Genomic DNA, 25,547 nt, shown 5'->3' on the forward strand with positions numbered 1-25,547 from the left:
GGGTGGCTGGGAAGGGTGACGTCAGGGCAAGATGGCGGAGGAAGGGCGGAAGTGCCGCACTGCGGTCAAAACCCGGCTATGAGGGAGGGAGGTCCTTTTTCCTATGAGGAAGCAGAGGGAGAAAGTTAGTACCCCACCATTCCCTGCCGGCGAACACATTCCCAGGTGCGGTCGAATCAGTCCGTGGCCTCCTACTCGCGCGTGCGTGACAATGGCCTTGTGTTTGCTTTCACAATGGAAAAAGAAGGTTCTGAACAATGAAAGGACTTCCACAAATATGGTTCTGAAGGACTAAAAACCGAGCTAAACGTGTTTTGAGCATTTTCTATCTCCACAAGAGAATCTAAAAGTGCTGACTGTATCTTAGGAGACTTCAGTTTGTATGTGGAATGTTCTTTGGCCTTCAAATGGTTAGTAAAACGTTGAAAAAAGAATAAAAACAAAGAATAAAAACCAACAACATACAAAAGCAATTAGCCTTTTTAATTGTACACTGCATTGAAAATTTACATAATAGATTCATACATTTTACAAATTATTTTTTCATAAAAATATATTTCTTTACAAAATTTTTTTTTTTCCTTACGCATTAACATAAGAGGAGTACCCAGCTGTACTGCAATTTATTTATTTATTTTTTTCTGTTATTATCTGATTGAGTGTTCATTCCTAAAATGTATGGGTGACCTGTAATTATTGCAGTCATTAATAAAAAGAACAGCTAGTGGCAAAAAATATGACACCAGAAACACAACCATAGTCCTTGCAATGTGAAGAAACCTTGTAAGAAAACTGTATAAATATACAAACCATTAATGCATCAAAGCTGGAGAAATTAATCAAGTGTTATACAGAATAAAGCCATGAGTGATGTAAGGAGCAGCAACCCTGGGTTTCATGATTTTTTGGTAGGCACTGTGGAAATGGTAGTCATAATCAACACCTATCTATCTATCTACCTATCTATCTATCTACCTCAGCGAAAAAGTAAACCCATTCTCAACGTTGAACGTGACATCGCAATGATGTTGTTACATGAAAAAACTTGACCTGTGGAGAAAAGGTAAAGCATGTCACTATCATCCCTAACATGAGAATGAACGAATGAAAGAACAAACGTATGTACGTCCAGGACGCTGAACCAAACGATTTTCTGCAGCACGTGTCATTTCCTGGACTGCCAGTACTAAGTGTAAGACTTCTTCGACAAAAGACGCAGCCACCTGCCCATGATTCAAAAGTGTATTTGTACAAGGCACTGTCGTAAAACACTTTCACTCACCACACCTCTTTTGAAGTTCATGAACAAAGTAAAGGTTGACCTGAACTTTAGCTTGTCACAAGCCCTATTCGGATGGCATTCGCTTTACACCAAGAGGTAGGGTAAGGTCACTATTACAAGAGGGTCTCGGGAATTTCAGACCAATTTGGATGGGGTTTGTTTTATACTGGGAGCTGAGGGTGGGGGTGGTAAAGTCATGATTACCGGAGGACCTCTGGAATTTTAGTCCCGTCTGAATTTCTCAGGTGACAGAATTTCACTGAAATGTCGATTCGCACGGGACTAGTTTTACCTGGGTAGGGAGGGTATTTTTTTTTTAAACGGATGTTTTATAGACCCTAAAAGGCTCTGTAATCCTTACTGAGACTCGAACGAGCAGTCGTGCGATGCCCAATAGGAGGAAAATGACAAAGGTCCTCCCGTAAGAATCACTTCACCTCACCATCCTGGTGTAAAACTAATCTCGTCTAAATCGGGTGATGCAGTAGAAATTTGTACGACCCTATTCGGTAAAACGGTGGATCTATTTCTTCCGTTATTTTTGGTATCCATTTTTGAATATTACAATGTCACCCCATTAATTATCAACGTTTGTTTCAAAAAAGACAAATTCTGATAGTCCAGTGAAAAAGATGCTGCAGAAAGCTAAAAAATAATTATCTTTAGACTATCAAAAAATTAAACGAACGATATCTGGCTTTGATCCTTACAATGAAAAAAACAATTCATAAACAAAATGAAAATCAATGTATAAATAAAGGTGTATGAAAGGCAAATTCTCTACTAGGACCAGATTTTTCATTATGCTGTCAAATGTTTCAAGCTGACGGTCGTAACTCTAAAACATAAAGCGTGAGTCCTTGGTGTCAGTTCTGTACCATACAATCGTTAGCAAGGATGTACGATAAATGACATGCACTGAATTCGAAACGAAAACAAAAATCTGTTTAATATGCTAAACTTTGGGGTAAACAAATCTTTAATAAATGAGATAGTCATGAAGTTTAAATTTTCGGCTACCTTGTGCATCAGTTGTACTGTAATAGCTGATTGAGCAGTGATTTTCAAATACTTTCATTAATAAACTCTCTTATAATATTCATACCCAAACCCCAGCCCATGTGGTATAATATAGCACAAAAATATAGGTGGTGAAGGCTCCTCAAATATATGCAAATAGATTTACAGATTCTTTTACTTTTAAAAAAGACAAAATAAATCATGAATAAGCACTCGCAGAGTGCAGATAAGGTTGCTGTGGAACGTTCCACAGACATCATGACGATAATTTGCAACTCAGTTTCCCAAAACTCTTGGATTTCCTCTTCCAGACGCACGTGACCAACGGGTTCCTGAAACGTGTGCTTTAAATAGAGTCGAGGATGTGCACCATATTGACTTGAACTTTCCCAATATCCAGCCATTCAACCCATTTTTGCGATTCTGTCTGTGACACCGGCGTCATTATACCATTGTGCAGACCGTGTTAAGGTTGGGATCAAATCGGACCGCCTTGCCTTCCACCGATTTTGCATTTGTGTCATACATTGGGTTTTCAAAGGCAGCTTGGCCGTTGTTGTTTTCATGTACCGAACAGCCAGTGTATTGTGTTTTGGGTGTAGTCCTGAAAATGAAAGAAAAAAAAGAGAGAAATATTACCGGAGCAAATCCTGGATAAAATGAGAGAGATTTCACATACACTGAAACGTATAAGGAGAGCTTCTCACACTTTCTGGGTGTTGATTTATAGCAGAATGTTGGCACACTGCAGCGTCTTAGCTATACGATAGGCATTAGACAAAGCACGTATCTCACAAGTCTATCCACATTGCAGTTCGGACTTCACGATGCACCGCTCCCATGATACGTGCATTTAATTGTTCCGATTTATACTTTTGTGTCAAGCCCGCATCATTGGTTCACCCTCATCTGGGTAACCTTACAGGTAAAATTCAGTTACAACTGTGAAACTGGCTCCGGACACAGACTGGCAGACATCGTTTAAGCACCACCACACACTTATTTTACAGTCACTATTTACAAATGTGCACCACAAACCTCAAACTCCCACCACACTGCCTGTTTCTCTTCAGGCCGCCACCTTGCCTCTCCTCTCGAGCTCTCCTTCACCTCTCCCAACTCCAGCCAATGAACGGAGGGAGTCGGCCCCTTTTATAGTCACCCGGATGTGCTCCAGGTGTCTCCCCAGTGTGGCAAAAGTGCCGGTTGTGAAACTGGAAGCACTCCGGGTGTCCCCAATTTCTCTAACCCAGCACTTCCGGATGTGGCAGAAGTGCTGAGGTCCAGGGCTTCCAAGGCATTAGGGCGCCCCCTGGCGGTGACCACAGGCCCCTACAGGGATGAGCTTCAAAGGTCTGTACCTGTGGCCCCTAAAAGTACCAGGGCAGTTGCCCCCACGTGGTCTGAGGAAGGCTTAAGCCCTCCTCGGCGTCCCGGCTGGGCAGTAGTCCCCCACCACTCGCCACACAAGGAATATCTCCACAACAAAATTTTCAATACAACAAAGTATTTTTATGGTCCCGACAGTTTCCCCATATGGCATGAGTCTATAGAAATCGCGTTACTACGAAGTACACTCGGCAGATACTTTCATGACAACAAAGTGACCTTGAAATGCCTGAATGAATCGTCCGCAGAGCAGTCAGTTCTGTATCCGCAGCTCAGTTCTGCACAACGATCCCCAAACAGAAATATTGTCTTTTTTTTTTTTTTCTTTCTTTGAACTTTCCTCATACTGTTTTTTTGCTGTTTTTGCTTTCTCTGGTTTTCAGTGATACCTTTTCCTTATCACTCGTCAACATTTGAAAAACATCCATTGGAATTTAACTCATTGTCGCCCTCCTATAGAAACGGCAGACACGAAAAAAATGCTAACAGTTCATATTAGAAAAAAAACCTTTCGATTTTTGCAGCTCTCGATTGCGGCAAAAAGTAAAAACGACGTTGCCAGTGAATTCGGAATTTCGCCATCGATGCTGTCAACTTTCTTGAAAGACTGAGCCAAAAACAGAAGAAAAATCTCGGGTTGCAAATGTATGCAAACTGCTCCATTTGAAGACGCCGAAAAAGCCGTTTTGATGTGGTTCAGTGATGCTCGTTCAAGAAACATTCCTATTAATGCGGCACTCATTCAAGAAAATGTGAGGTTTGTAAACTCTCTTGGGACCTCCGTCAACAGGACCGAGCGTGTGATTTGACCAGAAATCCAAGCATTGGGACTTCGGCTTCCCCCTCACTCTCTCCACCATGCTAGAGCAATGCAGTCAGTTTGACGTGTTGTACCATCGTTCTTGCTTTTCAATTGGATTTATACATTTGCTGCATTTGATGGAAGATGTTTTCTTTTTCTTTCATTTAAGGTCCTACAATACAAGGCTACATTCTTTGCTGGTGGTATTTTGTATCACGAAGTTCAATACAACAAAATTTACTTTTAGAGATCTGAACCCTTAAGTTCATTAAATCCCGATGAGGTCACTGGCCTGTGAGAAGGTTCCATGTTCTACCTGGGCCTGCCTGGGTTTACTCCACACTCTCAAGATGACCATAACAATTAGACCAAAGTTCTTGGCAGGCGGCTATTTAAGGTAACAAAGCTCACCGGTCCTATTCAATAAAGTCAAATGTTGAGTGCCCTCGATGTATACGTATCGACCTCTCTGCTTAGTTACTAATTCCAACAAGCGGCACCCATGAGGCTGCAATGCTAACCGTCATTCTGCCCATATGAAAACGGCTCATAACATAAACATTGAATACATACCTCTGCTTATAAAGATAAAATCCGAAGCCTGCAAAGATCAGCGCAAAAAAAGGCACAAGAATTGCTATAGCCACAGAGCTACTGTTTGTACCATGGGACTGATTTGAAGAGTTGTTGTTCTCCGACATGTTCAAACCTGGGAGACACAAAACACAAAGTTAGCACATTCTGTTAGGAAGTCGGTGTGGACAAAAAAGGGGGGATGAAATCTGGAGACACGGGGGGCACAAGTGGAAAGTTCGTAGGGTCTGGGAGACGTTAACTAACTGACTGACTATAGAAGCCGGAAGTCGGCGGCCGACGTCTGGAGGAGATGGCACCTCATCAGGCCAAGATGGCAATATACTGGATGGTGGCACCATGCCCTCTCTCTTCTACTTGAAGTAACCTCTTTTTGTTGCCCGGTGGTCTCCCACACCTTATTCTTTCATTCATTTCTCCTTTCACACAGTTTAATAGCAGTCATGTTAATGGATTCTTCTTACTATGGGAACTGAACTAAAGTTCCTGGAGCTGCCATCCACAAAATTGTACACGAGTTATATAATTTCAGCAATATATGCTTTTAATTCAAAAACATTTTCTATATAATATTAAAAGTAAATATTTAAAATGAATGAATATGAGTTTATTGAGATTTTACAAATATGGTCAGGGTGTTCAACGATTAATTATTTTTCTTTTTTTAACTTAGCAATTATGAGCATCAACTAAGCCTTAAAGGCCGGGATCACAAGTTTTTCTTTTTTTTTTCCTGTGATAAGATTAAGTAATATACAGTATTAATTTATTTTAACAGTAATTCTGTTTATCCGATATAAATTGCATGTCAGTTTCAATTTGTGCCACATTACTATCCACTGGGTTGAATTTTTTTTTTTTGCCTCACAACGGCTCACTAAAAATCCATCCTGATGGGTTCTCTGCCCTCGGTCTCCACTCAGCCTGACAGCCACGAGGGGGTCTCAAGGCAGTAATGAGCATTTCAATCTTTAGGCCCATCCAATTCACAGTCCCCCTTAATAAAGTGCCCTTGGCGGTGCCCCGGAAGAAATGCATGCTTTTTGTGATGTAGTCACTTGACTGCTGGACCACAAGAATTCATTCCTCCAAAGGGTGGCACAAGCAGCAGATCAATATGTCTTTCCCTCAGTATTGACCTTGGCTGGAATTGATCTGGCTTCATGGATTTTTTTTTTTTAACCGTGCTTGGCTTGAACTTCGGTATGTCTGACTTGAAGTATTTCAATGGAGTGTTCTCGCACCGCTGAATTCCAGACAGAAGCTTTATTTATTTAGTTTTTCTTAAAAAGCAGTTGAAGTCTGAAACCCTACATACCATTGCACATTTTGGTTTAATTACCTAATCTCTGAAGTCCAAACTGGCCGTAGTCTTTTCCTTGTATAAATCCTTGGAAGACGTATGTTGCTCCATCTGGTTCAGGAGAAACCTAAAAGAAAACGGCAGATTTTATCGATTCATCTGTGACACTACAAGCGAATGTTGTTTGCTACAAAGGAAATGTCCTACTGAGAACGACAGCAACAACAACCACCACCACATTTCATCTTCTTTCTTTGAAGCCAATAGGACTGTTATACAGTGGATTCACACTGTCAGCGGACCCCTTCACGGTTGCTACGCCGTAGCCTTCTGCTAAAATCATTCCAATTCATTTTTTTGCTGCACCTCAAGCAACACTCAGTACCCCAGGATGACTAAGGTGAAAACCGAATTTTAAGGCTGGGTCATACTTCAAGCTCAGAACGCGTACGCTCACGCATCATGGCCGCCACATGTTCCCAGCGTTCATTTGATGCGTCCTCTGAGCCCGTCCTCAAAAATTAATGCGACGCGTTTGCCAGTCGCAGTATCAGCAAAAATGCGGGGGGCACAGTGAGATCAAAGTCGGAATGTGACGTCAGTGTCTCTGTTTACTGTTTGAGGATCCTCCAGGGTGTTTGACTGGTTCAGTGTGCTGATGCAAAATGCAGACATACAAATGCATTTGCGGTGCTTTTATATTCAAGTGTCGTGTATTCTTCAACGTAATGACATGAAACATTTTAAAAGTCTCACATAACAGAATCAGAATGTATGGCGGCATATTTGAGCCACAGAGAAAAAAAATTAAGGACACGGCGAAAAGGTCTATTTTGCGATTAAAGTGGAAATTTTGGCTTAAATCACGAAATGTCCACTTTAACCTCATAGTTTATTTTATCATTGAAGTAGATCGTCGTAAACGTCATCTTAAAATCGACCCAGTTGTTAATCACTATGTGCTTCTGGGGCTTCCTCCTGACCTGACAGCAGCGGCAAGCAGCAATCGCCACACAGAACACATGACATTTATGAAATCCCAGCTCTCTGCACATTTACAATCCTGATTTATACTTGATATCACTTTCATGATGAAATGCATTCAAGTATGTATGTTACATTTTACAGATAAATCATTAACTTTGTTTGGATAATAAATACTGATAACAATTACACATCTGGGGTGGCATGTTTTCCTGGTGGGTTTCCACAGTGGGCTCCCGTTTCCTGGTTAGGGGTTTTGGTGATGCTAAAACGATGCTAGTGTATGTCTGTGCTTGTGTTCACCTTGCGATTGTTTCTGTATCGCGCCCGATGCTTGCTGGAATGGGCGCATCCCCGGATGGATGGATGTAATCATTAAACATCCTTTTTCACAGATATTGTGGCAAGGTGTCCTTGGAATTTAATGGTTGTTTCGGGCAATTAACAACACAGCGAGGCCGAACGCTTTCTCTCCGTGATGATATCTCACACTGCCACCTGGTGGAATCTTCCAGATTTACATAAAAGTATGCACGCATAAGTATAAACAGTACAACAATTGAATAGCAGTAGCACACATCACGTGAAGTTTAAACCCAGCCTAAGAAGATTTCACAAATGTATATAAAAAAAATTAAACTGAAACATCACATTGTCACAAGGATTCAGAACTTTTGTTTGGGATCAGGTGCACCCCGTTCTGTTGGTCATCATCGAGATGTTTCTGCAGCTTGTTTTCGAGTCCACTTATGGTCAACTGAACTGATTGGACCAGATTTGGAAAGGCACACACCTCTCTGTAGAAGATCTTAAAAACCACACCATGAGATCCAAGGAATTGCCCACAGAGCTGACAGACAGGATTGTGTCGAGGCACAGATCTGGAGAAGGCTACAAAAGCACTTTTGCAGCATGGATGGTTTCCAAGAGCACAGTTGCCTCCATCATTCTTAAATGTTTGGAGCAACCATGGCCATTTCTACAGCTGGCCAAACTGTGCAATCTTGGGAGAGGGGTCTTGATAAGAAAGGTGACCAAGAAAGCAGTTGTCACCCTGACACGGACCTGGGCTTTGTGATAGAGCAGGTGGACAGAAGCCTCTGCTCAGTAAAAAACACCTGGAATGTCTGCTTGGAGTTTGTAAAACGACACCTAAAGGACTTTCTCTGGTCTCTGGTCTGATAAACCAAGATTAGTGTCATCTCTGGGAGAAACCAGGCACTGCTCATCTGTGCCAGATCATTCCAGCAGTGAAGCATGGTGGGGGCAGCACCACGCTGTGGAGTTGATTTTCAGTGGCAGGGACTGGTAGACTAGACGGGGTTGAGGGAAAGCAGAAAGGAGCAAAGTTTAAGGATTTCCTTAATGAAAACCTGCTCAGAGTGCTTAAGACATCAGACTGGGCCAAAGGTTCACCTTCCAACAGAACAATGACCTAAAACACAACGCAAAGACACCATAGGAGTAGCTTAGGGACAACTCTGTGAACTTCTTTGAGTGGCTTAGCCAGAGCCTGGCCTTAAACCCAATTGAACCTCTCAGAAGGTTCCTAAAAATAGCTGTCCACCACTGGTCTCCATCCAAACTGGTAGAGCTTGAGAGAATGTTCAGAGAAGAATGGAAGAAAATTCCCATATCCATGTGTCTGAGGCTTGTTGTGTCAAACCCAAGAAGATCTCAAGCTGTAATTGCTACCAAAGGGGCTTTAACAAGGTACTGCGGAAATGTTCTGTATATTAAAAAGAAGCACAAGGAGTCCCTCGAGAGATGGGATGACCACCACTGAGCACTGACCTCAGCATCATTAAGTTTGTCTGGGATCACCTGATGTGACCTGTGGGAGGCATCTGAGCCTCAAGCCCCAGGCACAACTGCATAGACACCAGTCATCCCGGGTTCAAACGTCCCTTATTTTGAACCAGTATCGCTCCAAGTTTTCTTCCAACACATGATACACACTCTTTTTATTTTTCTCCACAGAGAGCTTTGCCCTTCTTCTCATCCAGCTCAAGCTCCCTGATTGAGGTGAGGAGGCTCCTTTTATACTGGACCTAAGGGTACTTCTGATAACACAACATTGCATGGAGGAAGCACTTCTGGGTTGAGCAGAAGCCCCCTAAAAGTAGGGATAGCTGCTCGCAACATCACCCTTGAGGGCTTCTCAACTGAACTACATTTCCAAGGTTGTGCCTTGTGGGTATATATGCATGGGGCAATAAAACAAAGGGATGCCACTACCGAATGCACCGAGGAAGTCCATCACCCCGATAAGCCATCTCCAGATGGACCAACTCTAGGAAAAGTTCCACACTTCTCCCATTTCACAATTATTGAGCCCACTGTACTCTTGGGGAAACTCAAAACTTGACAAATGGTTTTATAACGTCGCCCTGATTAATACACTTTCACGATCCACTGTCTATATATTCATTTATATATACTTACAAAGCCATCCATGGACCATTTGTCGTCTTGCAACTTGCTTCCTAAGGAGTGTGTCGATGATTTCAGGTGATACATAAATAACATTAGCCGGGACTCTTGGCTTTTATAAACTCCTGTGAAAAAAAAGTGCAATGAATTATGTTCTGTAAAGATTGCATAGATGAACAAAATGCAAAGATCCTCAAATTATCATCGAGTTATCAGTTCCTCTCCCACAGAAAGGCCGAGGGGAGGTGGATAAGAAAAAGAGAAGTCCATTTATGAAGTATTTTTATACAAAATGATGAGAAAGCCAACTGTTCAAACACAGCAATCAGAACATCTCCGCACAGTAGTAGCCATGCTAATGTCACCAGGCTTGAAGTGCGCAGAACGAGGGTACGAGTTCTCCTATTAGCTCAAAAGGAGATGCTTCTCAAGGCCCCTGTGTTCCAGACAGTGTGGGGTTACTGGTGGCCTGATGACAATTGCCACAGTCCAAATGTCCAGATTGAGATGAGTTGTGGTGTAATTCCATAACAAAGCACATGGTGTAGTCGGCAGGATTTGAAATGTGGATAGATGCAGTGTAGTGGCGGTGCTGTGCAAAAAAAGATGGGAGACAAGTGAGAGACAGCTTGGCCGATGTCATCAGGAAGCAGTCCACTTAAAGTGTTTAGAGGCAGACCTGAACAAATGAGTGTATGAGTTTTCCCGATTAGCTCATGGCATTAGACAGGATGCTCCCAAGTTTTGTGCTGACTCACTAGCAGTTACCATAGTGCAAATGTCCAGACTGAGATGGACTGGTTTGATTTCCCCAACGAAACAGGTGGTATAGTCAGCAGGAAGTGCACAGTGGAGGGATGGAGGGTGGTGGTGGTGATGGTGGAAGGGAGGAGAGTGAGAGAGAGCCCAGATGAAGTTAACGGGAAGTGCTCTGCTTGAAGCACTTAGTCCTGCACACACAGATTCTGCTTTTAGCTCACGGCCTAAAAGGAGATTCTTCTGAGGTCCTTTTGAATCCAGACATCATGAGTTCATGGCTGACTGTCGGCAGTTACCACAGTGCAAACTTCTGGACTGAGGAGGCATGAGATGCGATTCCTGAACAAAACACTTGGCGTAGTCGGTAGGATTTTCACAGAGGACATGTGGAGTTCAGTGGTGGAACTGGGCAAAAAAAGGTGGGGGGTGAATTGAGAGAGAGAGAGCAGTTACCATAGTCTAAATGTTCAGGCTGAGACAGATGGTGGTGGGTGTGAATCCACGACAAAACAGGCACTGATGTACCAGGAAACACCTTGAATCCCAAAGAACAGGTTTGTGTGTAACTGTCTTTCTCCACATGCAATGTAAACATGCTCAGTTACTATACCTTAATAATTTAATATTCACTGTATATTCTAAAATATAATTATTTTTATTTATTTCCTTTCGATTAGGAGCAAAAATATTATAACAGAATAACCCTTAAATAAAGTACAATAGTTTGCTTTAAAAGCAATCCTAGAAACTCAGTATATTTTAAAATATATTATACCATATTACATATTATAAATTATAAGGTATTATAAAATATTTAAATATATACATTTTTGAAACCTTTATAAATATTTAAATATTATAAATAAAATAATATTCAGTAAAAATAGCTGTTATAAATATTTAAAGACGAAATATTATTAAATACGTAGTATATTGTATTATATGTTATAAAACATTCACGCAGTTTGAACCATTTGCTTTGTGAAGTGCCTTGTGGTTCAAGGTACGCAGTGAGGACCCTAACAGTCGGCTGGCCCGGGCCAGCACAGCCTCACAGATCCCACGTCCTGAGTTGGAGTCCTGTTTCCAGTCGTTGTTCACGTTTTCCACATTTTCTCCACATTCTGTGTGGGACTTGCTTCTGGATCTCCTGTGTGCATGACAAATTAATTGCCAAATATAATGTGTATGTGAGCGGACCCTGTGGTGGCCCTGCACCGTCACCTCCTAGGACAAGCGCTGGCCAATCTGTGATCTTGAATTGCATTAAGAAGGCTTGCGAAGGTAATGTAATGTTTGAAGGCCTTGCAATTCCATTCATTTAAATGATTTAATGCATGCCATGCCATGCAGATGGCAGTTGTTATTTTGTAGGGTGATGCCCTATCACTTCTCTCCTAGATCAGGCTTTCACAGTTAAGGGGGGATTTATGCATCATTTCAGCATTCAAAAATAGATTTGTGTGCATTTCTCAATTTATCTTCCCTATTCACTCAGCACTCCACTAGACACACATTATGAATCTAAATAGCTCTGCAATTACAGACACGCTGATTAAAGAACTGAGACTTGACTGTGGTGGTCAGTGCATCAACAGGAAACCTCAGGAAGCATTCATCAGCAGTTCCTCTCAGGAGTGAGCTGTGCCTGAAGTACGTAGTTTACTTTGTGTCAGGCAAAGCAATAAACAGAAAATTGACACTAAAATTCTTAGCTACAAAAGAGAGGTCTATGAAAGAAGTGTGTCACTTGGGTGATCATACCGCCGACTTTATGGGGACTGATTTCAAGAAACACAGGGGAAAACTTTTGAGGTTGCTCAATGGCTCACACGCCTGTCCTCCTCTCCTGTAGCCTGAAGTCGATATCCTAGACAAGGACCACTAACTCAACCCATGCACCACCAACTAGACCACCCCTGCTGGATCCCAGGACACAACTGCTAAGGTTGACACTGAAATGCATCCAACATTAATGGGAGGACGAGGAGAAGAGCCATTTAACAAGCAAGACCTAATAGCCAGAAGACGGATAGAGAGAATGTCGAATCCAAAAATCTCACTCAAGACAGTTAAGGCAAAAGTCAGCAACCAAGAAGTCTTATTCAGGAATTAATGCATGGAAACAGGCAAAGTTTTTAAGTAGAACCAATTAAATGGTTGATTCCTGATGATCTTTATATACGGTTATACTGATGATGTTATTCACTCAACCTCCGGGACCTCTCTCTGTGGTACTCACAGACACAAAATAATGACAACTGGAAGTAAACAAGATGAAGGATGAACCATTTAAAAATATGTACATGCACTCAATTATACACCACTACTCTGTGTGTGCATGTATTTGGCCTATGAGTAATCTGATTGGTCAGTTCGACTTTGGTAACGCAATCGACAGAGCCAGAGACAGGCAAAAGAGGTTGAAACACATGAAGGATGTTGAGTAAAGGAGTGGGAGGCATGCCGAGAGTCGTCTTCAAAAATGGGAAATATTCATAAAACCATGAATGATGCTTTCAGATTGAGTAGTGGGGGCCTATGACCTCAAAATGACAAGAGTCTGAGAAAGCAGGCTTTGTGGGAATGTGATTGAGAGGGGTAAGATGTTGGGACACATGAAGATACCAAGGAAAGGTGTAGGAGGAGTGCTGAGAGTCACCTTTGCAGATGGGAAATATTCAGAAGAACCTGAATGATATTTTCATATTGGGTAATGGAGGCCACTGGTGGTATTCAAAAGGGGCCTCAAAATGACAGGGTCTGCAAAACAGAATTTCTGAGAACACGAACAGGAGGGGGAGTGCCGGGCAAGAGAGGATGAGAGAGACACGGATACTGAGGAAAGGTGTAGGAGGAGCGCAGAAGATACACGTACAGCAAGAGAATATCAAATGGTTTGAAACGTATTCTGTTACTTGATAGTGGAAAATAAACACAAGGAGAAGAAACACGAGCCAGGGAAGGAGGCGTGACAAGAAGATCTCTAAAAACCCAACGTGATGAGACTTCATTTGGAAGCACCTTCTTTATTTTCTTGTCATAATGGCGGCATATGAGGTGTTCCTATCCTTTACACCATATACTCATTTTGTGAATTGCTCATATGAATGCGAATTGTAGGTTGATTCTCCATTGCAGTAAGTTGAGCTTTAATAAAGTGCATCATATCATATATCCACCCATTTTCCAAACCTGCTTTGGAAGGGTTACAGGGATCCAGAGATCTCGTCTGTTCCCACAGCATTAGCTGAAAAACAGGAACCCGTTTTGGAATCCATTGCAGGGCACATTCACATTGATTTTGAGTCTTCTGGTAAGGGTGTCTTTGAGGAGAAAACCTGTGAGGGCACATCAACCCCTGACTGATACCAAACTCTCTGACATTGATGGAGTAAAACCAAGGTGAAGGATGATATGGCCTCATTTAAAAGGTGAATAGATGTGGTGGAGTTGGACATCATGTCACAGTGAAAGTAATAAAATGGCAGATCACAAGAGACCAGGATATGAGAGGGAAAATCCTAGAACAGGCCAAGGCCAGTGACCAGAGAATTGGAAAACCGCAAAATCAAAGCCCAATTCACAAAAAATCTAATCTGAGGTCAAAGAAACATACAAACCGCACCTTTTGGAAGAATGTAAAGAATGTGTGAGGGTCTTTTAGATACCATCCAGAGAAATGGCTGATGCCGTACTTTATATGCCATGAGTGGTAACATCAATCTCCAGGACAATAAATGTCACCAATACATAAGACTAGAGCGTGTTTGAGATAAAGAAGAAAAGAGGCAGATACCTGAAAGCAGCAGTTCCATGTGACTGTTCGCCAGGGTGGCATTCACTCTAGACGTGGTCGTATTAAAGCTTGTAATCGTTAAGGTCATTGGTTGTTTCTTCCCCTTGTAGTTGTATGAGCCTTTCCAGATGTAATTAGGAGCAAAGACGTCATCAGGAACTGAAAGAAAAACGATAGAAAGCTGAAACAGGTCTGTCATCTTCCTGACAAAGGCCTATGATTTCAGGTGTGATATTTTCCCCTGTTGTCGAAGGTTCTGAACATACAAACCACAGAAGAACATCACAAATGTGAGGAGACCACTTGCTCCATTTTCCTTTGCTTAGCTAATTGCTGAAGTATCCCGATATCTCATGCACACTTTTCTTAAAAATTGTCAAGATTCCCATTTCAGCGCCAAGACTCGGTAGTTTGTGTTTGTTTTCCAAAACCCTTTTTTGTAAAGAAGTGCTTTTGAGATTGTGTATTGAGAGCTAGAGCCCCTATTTTCTACCAGTGTTCTCGCAAATAATTTAAAATATTTATATTTTCAGAAACACTTGGTGAGAAATATAAAGGAAGGAATGAAAGAATGTTCTTGACAGGCAACAAGCAGAATCTGAAAAGAACGGTAGATGAAAAAATCTCTGCATATAAAAAGGCTTGTTATGTTAATTATTGATTGTGATTGACTTTAACGATGTATGGATCTGTGCTGTTGCGTACGAGCACCTCATGAACATCTAACCGGCTGTATCAGGGTAGGACAATCAACCCCAGGGTGAGCGGCAGAAGCGATTGCTAACCACATCTTGTGTGTCCCTCACAGTTTGTAACGTCACCTCCAATACAACTCTGGTGGTCCTGGCCCTCCGACCCTAGAAGCTACTTAAACTATAGAGGCACCAGAGGACGGGGCCCATCTGGACCACACTTACACACGGTAATAAACTCAACAATGGAGAAATCATTCACAACTGAGACCCGAGATGCCCTTAAGCGCTGCGTTCTATTTCTTTTCAATTTCTTTTGTAAATTTCCCCTTGGGATTAATAAAGTCTCTATCTGATTGTCTTTATTAAATGGGGTTTGTGCTTGGTTAGCAACTCTTTACGTTATTCTGTTCATTTATTTTCACAGAATTACAGCATGTGTGGAAGGTTTACCTCATTCCTGGTGGTAATCAACAACAATTCTATTTGGTAGTAGGACATTCATTTTCAAGGAACTACTTTCAGAACATAACCACAATTTTGTTGTGAATACTCCTACTAATAATACTAGTACTATTAATAATAATAATGGCAGTACATTTTATTTATATAGTTGTGAGTCTTGGTTTGAGAAATTTTAGATTATTTTCAAGCTTGTCGATCCTGTTCACCTCATTTCTGCAAAATGGCCCAAGCTTTGAAATTCCCTAAAGTCCTACCACACTACCTGGGTCCACTTATCATTGGCCTGTGATGGTCCGGGTTGGCTCCATCTTCCTGGAACCATCGATAATAAAACCAGGGAGGAGCCGACACAACCAGTCAGCAAGTGTTGGTGTAAAGTGCTTCAATTGCTTTACAGTAATCCCTCGCTATATCGCACTTTGACTTTTGCGGCTTCACTCCATCGCAGATTTTAAATGTAAGCATATCTAAATATATATCACGGATTTTTCGCTGGTTCGCGGACTTCTGCGGACAATGGGTCTTTTAATTTATGATACATGCTTCCTCAGTTTGTTTGCCAAGTTGATTTTATACAAGGGACGCTATTGGCGGATGGCTGAGAAGCTACCCAATCAGAGCACGTATTACGTATTAAATAAAACTCCTCAATGATATTTGATATGCTTCCCTCGCGGTGCTTCGCACACTTAAAAGCTCTAACAGCCCGTATTGATTTTTGATTGTTTGCTTTTCTCAATCTCTCTCACTCTCTCTGACGGAGGGGATGTGAGCAGAGGGGCCGTTTGCTTAGAAGATACGGACGCTCCTCTAAAAAATGCTGAAAGGCTACCTTCACATTGATGCCTTCATTGCGGCCGCTTTATCGCGGTGCTTCCCATACTTAAAAGCCCTGTTGGTTTTTGCTTGTTTACTTTCCTCTCCCTCTCTGACATTCTTCGCTCCTGACGGCGCACCTTGAAGAGGAAGATATGTTTGCATTCTTTTAATTGTGAGAAAGAACTGTCATCTCTGTCTTGTCATGGAGCACAGTTTAAACTTTTGACTAAAGGGTGTTATTTCATGTCTAGAGGGCTCTAATAATGTTAAAAAACGTATTTAGAAGGTCGTAAACAGGTTTTCTATGCTCTAACTGCGAAAATATTAGAAATATAAATAAAGAATCCTACTTCGTGAAAATTCATTTATCTGTCTGGAGCGGATTAACCGCGATAAACGAGGGTTTACTGTATAACTGTGTGAAGAGTATATATAAACACTGTGGGAGAGTTTCTAAGGGCTTAAAATCTATAAAAATAACCATACAACAATATGGTTTGTACTTCGCGGATTTTCACCTATCGTGGGGGGTTCTGGAACGCAACAATCGAGGAGGGATTACTGTAATTGAAACAAGTCAAGTCAACTTTATTTATAAAGCACATTACCTACAACAGCCGCTGAACATAAACTAAAATACATTTTAAACAAAAACAAAATAATAAATAAGTAGATAAAATACAATAAATAAAGCAAATTAAAACATAGTCAAAACAACTAAACAGAGTTAACACCGAGTAAAATCAACTGCTCACACAGAATCAAACACCAAACCAAAAAGGAAAGTCTTAAGAGCAGACTTAAAAATGGGCAGTGAGGAGGCCCGTCTAATGTGGATCGGCAGTGAATTCCAAAGCCGTGGAGCCACAACGGAAAAAGCCCGATCCCCCCCTGAGCTTTCGCCGAGTCCTCGGCACATCCAGAAGCAGCTGATCTGAGTGAGCGGGAAGGAGAGTGCATATGCAGCAGCTCAGCGAGGTAGGGCTCAGCACACCAATTTAAGGACTCAAAAACAAATAAAAGAATCTTAAAAATGAACTCTAAACTGAACAGGCAGCCAGTGCAGCGAGGATAACGCAGGTGTGATGTGCTCATTCTTTCGCGTGCCAGTTAAAAGGCGTGCAGCAGCATTTTGCACCAGCTGCGGCCGAGACACGGTGGACTGGCTAACACCAACATACAACGAATTACAATAGTCCAATCGGGTTGTAATGAAGGCGTGGATTACTGTTGTAAATTGATCTTTGGAAAGAATGTTTTTTTATCTTCGCCAGACGTCTTAGCTGAAAACAAAACAGATTTCACCACCGCACTGATCTGACCATCCAGTCTAAAATTCCCATCTATCCTGAAACCCAAATTTGTAATAAGAGGCGTACCATATTGTGCAAGGGGACCCAAATCCACAGGAGCAGAAGTAGAAATGGACCCACTGGTGCCCCCAGGACCAAAAACGATAACCTCTGTCTTATTTTCATTAAAATTTAAAAAGCTTTCACCTCTTCTAGGCACATAACCAAAGTTTGTATGGAGTAAGCATCCTTGCGTTTGAGGGGAACATAAACCTGAGTATCGCCTGCATAACAATGGAAAGCAATTTTATGCTTTCTAAGAACAGAGCCAAGAGGTAGGAGATACAAAGAAAATAGCAAAGGACCAAGTATGGAGCCTTGTGGAACCCCACACGATAGAGAAGCAGAGGAAGATCTAAATTCATCTAGCCTCACTGAAACAGTGCTCAGTTCTTCATAAATAAATAATCCATTAAATCAAGGTTAACAATGGATAATAAATGATGATAATAAATCGAACCAAAAAAGCGAGGTTAAAACTTCAGGCAGGACTTCTTTTAAAATGCTTTTGAGCCTCAATGCAACTCTCTGAATCTGGCATTTCGACTTCTTATTCCGTAAAGGCCTTGTGGCACAAGGAGAAGCCGCCGACAGGTGTGGTCAACCATCAAAACCACGGCGTGGCCCTGGCTGCCATTCCCTGATTTTACACTCGGGACCCCGCTAGCCCTGCTCCTACTTCCGCCACCATTCCCCGGCGTCTGTGGAAGACCACTCCAAGCAAATGGATGATTCCTGCTCTGTGAGATAATCAGCAGGAGCGACTGTCTTCAGTCCCGTCAAGCGCTGCCTGCATGATCCTCTATCTGCGGCTCACTGCTGGCCACCTGACTCCATGCCAAACAGCACGGGCTCTCCCGATTCTGCCTCTCGCTATCGATCGGTTGATCTTTCCTTTTCTTTTAAACTCCTTTAGCTATAGTTAAGAATCATTATCAAAATCTGTGTGCTGTCAATCGATTGTATACTGGCGACGAGGATGGGCTAAACATCAGGAATGTGGAATCACCACAGATTCTTAAATTTCAATCCCTTTTTGTGACAGGGACAATGGGTGTTGCCTATTTTGAGTGTCGCACTGGTACAAGAATGCCTCGCTCAACCAGATCATCTAATGCCTCATCAATCCTCTACTTAAGCGCAAAAGGTACATGGCGAGCCTTAAAGAATTTTGGTGAAACTGTAGGGTCCACTTCAATTGAAATGGGTGGTCCCCTGCAGTAACCAAACTTCGCCATCGGAAAACAAAATCTTTATAACGAACGTCAAATGTTTATAAAGCAAAGTACACGCCACGCGTAAAATATTTTTTAATCAATCTTGGATGACTTAAGAGTGCTGACCTTTATATGAAAAACACACACCGTGGACACTTGGTCGGTAACCATGACAATGAGAAGACCTCAGAATTGTGACATGAAAATAAACGAATGTCCTTAAATACGTTTCAGATTCATTTGTGTAGTGCAGAATTAGATTCGGTGTAAGTGAAAACCCCCTAAGAGCAAAAAAGGACATTCAAAGGCAGCGCACAGCAAAGTCAGTAAAAACTGAAAGAGAAACCAAATCAGAACAAGTTCACTCCGCAGGCAAGTCTCCTAATAAATTTGAGATTCACCGCCTGTGTGGACTGAACGTGCCCCCCACCCTGACCCCTTTATGTACAAATGAGGGATTAGCTGCTCTTACTCTGGTAGGTCAGCACAGCGCACTGCACCACAAGGCCCAGATCTGAACACAATGTCATACCCCTCCTGCTGCTTCTGACTTGATGAGAATTAAAATAATCAAAAACAATGCCAAAGCCGTGTTCAGTTTATTTATTAATTAATGGAATAGTTTAACTTTCAAAAGCTTAGCTGATAAGACCACCAAACAATGCAGAGCCTCTCGGAACACATCAGTGAAATGCGACAAGATCCACTGGGACCACACGTAATGAGTTGTTTTTTTTTTTTTTTAGATCAAAAGCATTCGTAAATATTTAATTTATTAAGGGAGATCAAATTATGTGAGGATGATACGTTTCGGGCACTAAAACAGCAAATCCACTCGGGGTATTTTTGGACCGATGGGCTAAAGTTGTGAAATTCTTGATGATTCCCAGAGAGAGAAACTCTTTCTTTTTTTTTTTTTAAGATTGAGCTATTTGTTTGAATTTTATTCTCCTAAGCAAGTATTACTTTGTGCGATACACTCGAGAGGAGGGTTACATCGAATTAAGAAGGGTACCACATTGTCAAAGTTTGTCTGGGGTGATGGCACCAGTAGGATATTCACAACAATAACGACAACCACCACCAGCGTTCTTTCTAGAGCACATTTTCATATAACAATGTCAATCAAAGTACTTCACAAGAAAAGAGAAACCATTAAGATTAGGCAATAATGTAAAAGAATAAGCAACAACAAAACAAAAAGTACAGTCAGATGGCTGGGAGGACAGAGAAAACAAAAACAAATCCAGTTAGGCTGGTGAAGAAAAACACAAAATCTGCAGGGGTGCCAAGGCTAAAAGAATCGTCCAATCCCAGAGTGGGCAAAAGGCAGAGCAAAGTCTTGGACCAAACCACAAGGGGAGAGAAAGATAGAACCCCACGGGTACCTGAGAGAGTCCTGCCCATGGCATTGTGGGAACACTGGAGGCCACTAGTGTGCTGACTGGGCAAGGGGATAGCAGTTATTGTTTGAAACTGGAATGTAAGTACATGTAAAGGAAATGTTAGATCTGAATGCACAATGGAAGATCTGAAACTCCAAAGGAGCCCTCATGAGAAGACTCGTAGTGGACTGGACTCTGTCTACAGCCAGACGGTGCACAGAAGCGATCAAGAGAGCTGATGGGATGTTTGGTTATATATCATCCTCGAAGTGCAGAGTACAAGTCAAGGGAGGCTACACCACTTACGTTGTACTGTATAACGCACTAGTGAGGCCTCACCTGAGTACTGTGTACAGTTGCGGCCTCCATATTACAAAACACAATGCAGCGTTAGGCTGATTCTGGGACCGAGACCTCTGAACTATGAGGAGAGATTAAAGGAGATGAACCAAACGGAGTTTAAGGGATGACACAATCAAAGTGTTTACAATTATGAAAAGAAATTAGTAAAGTGGCTCCCAGTTGCTACTTTCAAATAAATTCTGTACACAAAGTTAAGAGCAGATTTCGCACAAATTAATCTTCACAATAAGACATGTGAAATAAATGACCAAACATTGTGGTGGAGAGTAGGACTTCAGGGCCTATCAAACAATGAGGTTGTTGGGCCTGTTTTGGCCACAATTTGTCTAATGTTCTAATGACACATTAACAGCATTCGAAAAAGAATACAACGACGTCAATAACAGAGAAATCAGGCTTACCGTTTAGCTTGGGGCTCGGAGTTCCTGGGACAGCCTTACTTGTTTTCTCAGACCTTTTGGATCCTTCTGTAATGTAAGAGAATCAAACAAACATTTCATGTGTTACAATGACTGTAATTTCACTGATCTGACTACCGTATGTTTAGTTCATGTGTTACGTAACGCCCAAAGTGCGATCCATTACTTCAAATTCACACTCACTCAAGGTTTTCTTTTGGATGACAAAAACAAGACAGTGATATATACAAACAGATAGATATCGATATATATATAGATATAGAGAGAGATAGAGATAGATATATGAGAGAGAGACACACAGAGACGAGTAGGAGGCAGCTAAAGGGCCTGAGTAATTGTAATAATACATCTGACCGGGGGCGGCAGAGTGCGCTGACTGTCTTTCTCAGTTTCCTACACGCCTTTCCTGGGAAATCCTGCAAAGTTCTGTTTCCTCAGAAGACATCACTTCCAGGGCCGGGCCCTTTGCTGATGTCACTTCCCTTATGGGCCTTTAAAGCCTCCATCTTTGTCTGTAATGATCAGTTCTGCTTTGGACTCGGTTCTATGCACATCGTGCTTCATAAACTTCACTTTTGCAGCTGGGAAAACAACATACGGGTTGCTGTCCCAAATCATTATGATGTCTGTGTTGCATTAATATCACAACAGATATGTATGTATGTATGTATGTATGTATATATATCCATCCATTATTCAACCCGCTATATCCTACAGGGTCACGGGGGGTCTGCTGGAGCCAATCCCAGCCAACACAGGGTGTAAATCAGGAAACAAACCCCGGGCAGGGCACCAGCCCACCACAGATGTATATATAGTAAGAGCCAATCCTCGAACGCTAATGCTTGATGTTAAATTCATATGCTTGCCTAATCTGTATAGAATATCAGTTTCTTATAGCCACCTAGAATATGGTATAGCCCTTTCATGAGAGAGAACTTTCTTATCCACTCTGTAGAGTGTTAATTAGCTCGTTTGACTTTTATCAAAATTCAGGGGCAGAGGACAGTAATCAGCTGTAAACTGCAACAAAACTCGCCGTTACATTTTTGTTTGACTTTCTTTGCTAGAAGGAAAGTTAGCTTCATTGATTTTGACCTCTGGTGCTGCCAGAGATGCTGAACATTCAGACATAGACATTTTATGTTGATTTATGTGTAAATCCACTGCTTTGTGTACTTTCGGAAAACAGTGTTTCGGGAAAAAAATCTTGAGCCCGCAAAGAGTTAAGCCAGTGAGGAAATCATCTTAGTGCCAGCATGGACTGTTAGATAAGTTTGCAAACAGAACAGGAGATGGTATACAGTTTTAGGATCGTGTCTAATGTGTTTAACTTGCTTAACACTATAACCAGACTTTGAGAAATGAAACAAAATATATAAGCCTTAAACAGAATTTTTCCTTTATTTAATACCAATTGTCCTATTTTTTTGTAAAATGTTTTGCATTGAAGTTTTACTAAAATTTTTATAACAAAGATATTTTGTCCATGGAATTATCTGAACATGCGTCACACTGGTGCTTGAATCATTCTATGAAGGAAATGAAAAACTCCAGAACTTTGGGAATTTTGGATAAATGCGGCTACACATCTTTTTACCTTGACATACTGGCATTTTTCCACTCCATGTGCCATCTGATTTACAGACTCTATGCTCCGATCCTCCTGATAGGAAAAAGCCAGGCTGGCAAGTGTAAAGCAGCGTATATCCAAGCGATGGGAGGTCCATCCCGACCACCGTCACATGTGGGGGGCTCTCAGGCTGCTTACACATGTGAGCTGAAAAGTAAGAAAAGCATTTTCAGTTTGAGAAAGTTTAGTGGCCAAGTGCCATGAAACATTATTAGAGGCAGCTGAAAGGATTTAGTTGAAAAAGAGACTAAAAAAAGTGTACAGTGCCATGCAAATGTTTGGGCAAATTGCATATTTTGTTGAAATTTGAAGTAAACAGAGCACAACAGGAAACAAACTAAAACATAATAGAGAAATGTTATGGCTCATTTTATATAAAAAAAATAAAATAAAAGAGTGAGTGTGGCATTTGCAAAAGTTCAGGTACCCTACTATGTCAGTAATTAGTAATACCCCCCTTCGGCAGCAATCACAAATGTTTTTGGTAGCCATATAGGACTCTTTGAATTTGATATACTGTATGTTGGTGGTGTCATCATGCTTTTAGGTTGAAGACTAGACAGGGTAACAGAGCAAAGTACAGGGATATCCTTCATTAAAAAAAAAAAAAAACCTGTTCAGAGAGTACTGGACCTCAGATCGGGCCAAAGGTTCACCTTCCAACAGGACACAAAGCAAAGACAAGATAAGAGTGGCTTAGGGACAACTCTGAGAATGACCTTGAGTGGACAGCCCGACCCTGGACCTGAAACCCATCAAACATCTATGGAGAGACCCAAGAATAGCTGTGCACCGATGGCCTCCATCCAACCTGACAGAGCTTGACAGGATCTAGACATGCAAAGCTTCCTGGATGGAATGGCAGCCAAAGGGTCTTCAACGAAGTGTGGAGTGAAGGGTCTGAATACTTGGTTCAGTGGCAGATTTCCATTTTTTTTTTTTCTGAAGTTCTGTTTCCACTTTGTCGTTGTGGAGTGTTGAATGTTTTTAGCATGAGGGTGCAGCATACCAAAATATGTAAAAAGTGAGGGGCTCTGAATACCAACTCCAAGGCGCTGCACGTACAGACCTTAAAATAAAAGCGCAGCTTCACAGATTGTGATCATCGATCGTGATTGCCCCGCTATTTGATTATAACATAGCCTTGCAAAGCACTTTTCCCCAAATGTGAATAAGCGATGTGCTAAAGAGCACACTTCAAAAGCCCCCCGTTTAAGCACAGCGTTTAATTATTTGGTCATTTTTCATCCATAACGACCTAACACATTAGTGTGGATTTTAGCGGTGGTGAATCCTCTCGGTGTGCTGTGAGCTGTAATTGTGCCAGCTTGTAATTCTGGTGATTACCAGCGGCTGAGAATGCCTTTTATTAGTTGGCATTTGCCTTTGAGTTAATGGAATTATTTTGGCGGCGAGTGGTGTTGTGAGTAATAACGCGTTTCCTTCAGATCGGCTCTTTTTGCCTGAATAAATAACACAGTGAATCGACTTGGACCCCTTCAGATCAATGCATAATGATTTTAATTTGGAAATTGCCCCAATTATTGTTAATGTATTTTGTTTCACTACAATTATGGCATTCTCTGTTCTAAATGCCTATTATGTTTGCTTTTCATTTTCTATGAAAAATGTAGACTAATAGAAATATATATTGTAATAAATGAGACATAATTTACTGATGGCTTTTTTAGATAATTCACTGCAAAGATGCCTTGTGGCTGAGTGGAGAGATAATCTCTAGGATCGAGACTTAATTTTGCAATTTACTGAATTTAAGGAGCTGTACGTGCTGGGATGCACATTCACAAACAATATGGCAGTAGTTGTGCTCGTCTATGTCCTCGAAACTGTGGAAGCGTTTCAGTGTAGCGCTAGAAATGGGACTTTTCTACTGCCATATTGAAACATGAGAGTGTATCCCCTACCAATAACCTTGTGGAGGTGCGAGTGATAATAACCCGAGAATATGTAATAATAGTGCTGTAAGTGTTCCCCAGGCCACTAGTGGGCGCTGCGGTTTAGACCGATGTTTCCCAATCTCAGCTTTTCATATGCCAGTGTGTTTGTGACCCACAGGTGTTAGCCTGTGCATTTATCACAACCTCCTGAACAGAGAGAATGGGGTGGTTGGTCCTCTTCGATGAATTAAGAACGAATGTCAAAGGTGGGTTGGGGGGAGCAATCTCCAGAGCGTTAGATAAATCGAACATAATCATCATTGCGCTTACTCCTAGATGAATTGAGCACGATCCGTGATCTTGGACGACCTCCCAAACCCCCACTCCATTTTCCTGTGTTTTATAAATACGTGCCACCCTCTGAGCCGACACAATTAGAATAAGTGCGGCAGCAAAAAGCAAGAAAAAATGTAAAGAAATGATCCGGGTGTGCGAGCGACCAACACTATGTCCCTACTAAACCACCACACGTACAGGAACACACCAGTGAAGGCAGAGATTATTATAAGAAATTAGACACAACTAACCGAAACCCCTATATACAGACTGTCGCGCTGCAGCGATTCCCACCCACACAAATCGCGCCACAAAACACTCAACCACATATGTCACTAATACATAAATATAGGAAAGAGAAAAGAAAAAATGGATGCAATCTGAGTCCTTTAAATATCCAGTGTTAGAGATGAACATCTACAGTCTGTTACGGGGAAGGATGCACTGAGCCATACCTCCTGTTCAGGGAACGTGTACTGGCCCACCAGGTACTCTCCCAAATGACTTCTCCTCTTTCACAAGAAAAGGAAAATAATTTGTCCAGAAATGTATCCGGGGTCACCTGACTTTTTCCATATGAGTTGAATCACTTTCCCTCTTGCT

The 25,547-nt window shown here is 41.7% G+C and overlaps 1 protein-coding gene across 1 annotated transcript in view; it reads right to left on the reverse strand.

The window, feature by feature from the left end:
- Nucleotides 1-1,590: 1,590 nt before the first annotated feature.
- The window catches only part of csmd3b (CUB and Sushi multiple domains 3b), a 1,150,768-nt gene continuing 1,126,811 nt past the window's right edge, over nucleotides 1,591-25,547 (reverse strand). The window contains 7 exon segments of the mRNA XM_039737543.1: nucleotides 1,591-2,906; nucleotides 5,067-5,202; nucleotides 6,430-6,517; nucleotides 9,820-9,932; nucleotides 14,366-14,524; nucleotides 21,060-21,125; nucleotides 22,678-22,857. Coding sequence (XP_039593477.1) covers nucleotides 2,747-2,906; nucleotides 5,067-5,202; nucleotides 6,430-6,517; nucleotides 9,820-9,932; nucleotides 14,366-14,524; nucleotides 21,060-21,125; nucleotides 22,678-22,857 — 902 coding nt within the window. The 3' untranslated portion in view covers nucleotides 1,591-2,746.

This window comes from Polypterus senegalus, chromosome 15, assembly GCF_016835505.1.
Source record: "Polypterus senegalus isolate Bchr_013 chromosome 15, ASM1683550v1, whole genome shotgun sequence".
NCBI classification, from domain to species: domain Eukaryota; kingdom Metazoa; phylum Chordata; class Cladistia; order Polypteriformes; family Polypteridae; genus Polypterus; species Polypterus senegalus.